Here is a 1592-nt window from a genome sequence, read left to right as displayed (position 1 = left end):
TCGCTGGCCCCGTTGCTGGAGGCGGGCAGCGGGGGGCGGCGCGGGGGGGGCAGCGGCCGCAGCAGCGCCAGCGAGGCCCCCCGAGACTCCCTGACCAGCCCCGAGGAGGAGGCGCTGGCCGAGGCGGGCGACGGGGGCGACGAGGGGGGCGACCGCAAGAGCCCCTGGCAGAAGCGAGAGGAGCGGCCACTGATGGTCTTCAATGTCAAGTGAGTGTGGGGAGGGGAGTCCCCCAGTCCCGGGGGGTGGTGGGAGGGGGGGGACACCGCTGCTGTCACCCGTCCCAGCCCACCACCGTCCCCTCCCACCACCGTCCTGCCGAGCCACTGTCCTGTCCCGTCATTGTGCCATCCCACTGCCACCTCGTGCCACCACCATCCCATCCCAATCCCACACAGCCATCATCTCATCCCACTGCTGTCATCCCCATCCCACCACCCTGCCACCAGCCTGTCCTGTCACTGTCCCATCCTGCTGTGCCATCCCACCACCCCTGTCCCTTCCTGCCACCATCCATGCCTGCTGCTGTCCCTCGCCCACCCCCACCCAGTGTCCCACCCGGGGAGGGGGCAGTGACCACCCCCAGGCCACCCGTGTCCCCATCTGCTTGGAATCCCCATCCTGCGCCACCAGGCTTTGCTGTCCCTGTCCCCTCTGTGCCCCCCCATGACATCTCCACCCAGCACCTCTCTGTTTTTTGTGGGGTGGGAGCTTCACGTTCCGTGTCCCCCCCAATCCTGAGCCGTGTCCCCGCTTGTGTCCCCACAGGACGGGGGGGGCTGGCACTGCCCCCCGAGCCAGCGGTGCCTCCAAGCTGCCGTAGGAGCTGGGGGGTCCCTGTCCCCTCCCCCTCACCCCCCTTCGCAWTTTAATGGTGTTTCTAAACGTTTTCTATGCGGTGAGGATGACGAGGGGTCACTGGGGCCAGACTGGCCRAGGGGGGGCCATGGGGACCCCCCCCGGGTGCCAGCTGGGCAGGGAGCTGCTGCCYGCACGTCCTGCCTGCTCCTCAAAGCCGTTAATGTATTAAACACAAACCCCCCGACCGCTGCCTCCTGCCTCAGTTTCCCCTGCGCCAACAGCTTCTCCTAGAAACCGTTTATTGGAGTGGCAGCACTGGGGGGTGGGTGTGGTGCTGGCGGTGACCCTGGTGACATCAGGGCAGGTCCCAGCGCAGTGGCAGCAGTGGGGTGGGCGCCAGCAGCTTCTCGCAGCTCGCAGTGGCCACGTTGCAGGTGTAGCCCCGGGGACAGCAGTGCTGGTGGTCACCGCAGCACACGGCCTGGRGGGACACGGGTGGGGTCAGCGGGGGACACGGGTCGCTGGGGTGGCACAGGTACATTGGGGACAGAGGTACCTGGGGGTCTGGGTGCCATCCTGATGGGGGTACACGGGATGGGGGACATGGGTGGCTGGGTGGCACAAGTACATTGGGGACAGAGGTACCCGGGGGTCTGGGTGGCAGCGTGATCCCCCTCCCTGTCCCAGCAGAGACCCAGGAACTGTGACCAAACCCTGTCCCCAAGGTGCCCACAGAGCCCTCATGGAGGGGAACAGTGACAAATACGGGAATGTCCCATGTCTGCCCAACC

General features: G+C 67.1%; 2 protein-coding genes across 2 annotated transcripts in view; one reads left to right on the top strand and one right to left on the bottom strand.

Annotated features, from left to right (window-relative positions):
• LOC130587803 (protein FAM171A2-like) overlaps positions 1-823 on the top strand; it is a gene marked incomplete at its 5' end in the record, with an annotated part of 6323 nt that extends 5500 nt beyond the window's left edge. The window contains 2 exons of the mRNA XM_057388772.1: positions 22-209; positions 769-823. Of these exons, the coding sequence (XP_057244755.1) occupies positions 22-209; positions 769-823 (243 nt within the window). The remainder of the gene's footprint in view (positions 1-21; positions 210-768) is intronic.
• Positions 824-1057: 234 nt separating this feature from the next.
• Positions 1058-1592, bottom strand: part of GRN (granulin precursor) — a gene marked incomplete at its 5' end in the record, with an annotated part of 3797 nt that continues 3262 nt past the window's right edge. The window contains one exon of the mRNA XM_057388773.1: positions 1058-1282. Coding sequence (XP_057244756.1) covers positions 1157-1282 — 126 coding nt within the window. The remainder of the gene's footprint in view (positions 1283-1592) is intronic.

Source organism: Malurus melanocephalus, unplaced genomic scaffold, assembly GCF_030028575.1.
Source record: "Malurus melanocephalus ecotype Western Australia unplaced genomic scaffold, MMel_1.1 scaffold_2478, whole genome shotgun sequence".
Classification (NCBI taxonomy): domain Eukaryota; kingdom Metazoa; phylum Chordata; class Aves; order Passeriformes; family Maluridae; genus Malurus; species Malurus melanocephalus.
The sequence above is the reverse complement of the archived record's forward strand: the minus strand, read 5'-3'. Positions and strand labels throughout refer to the sequence as shown.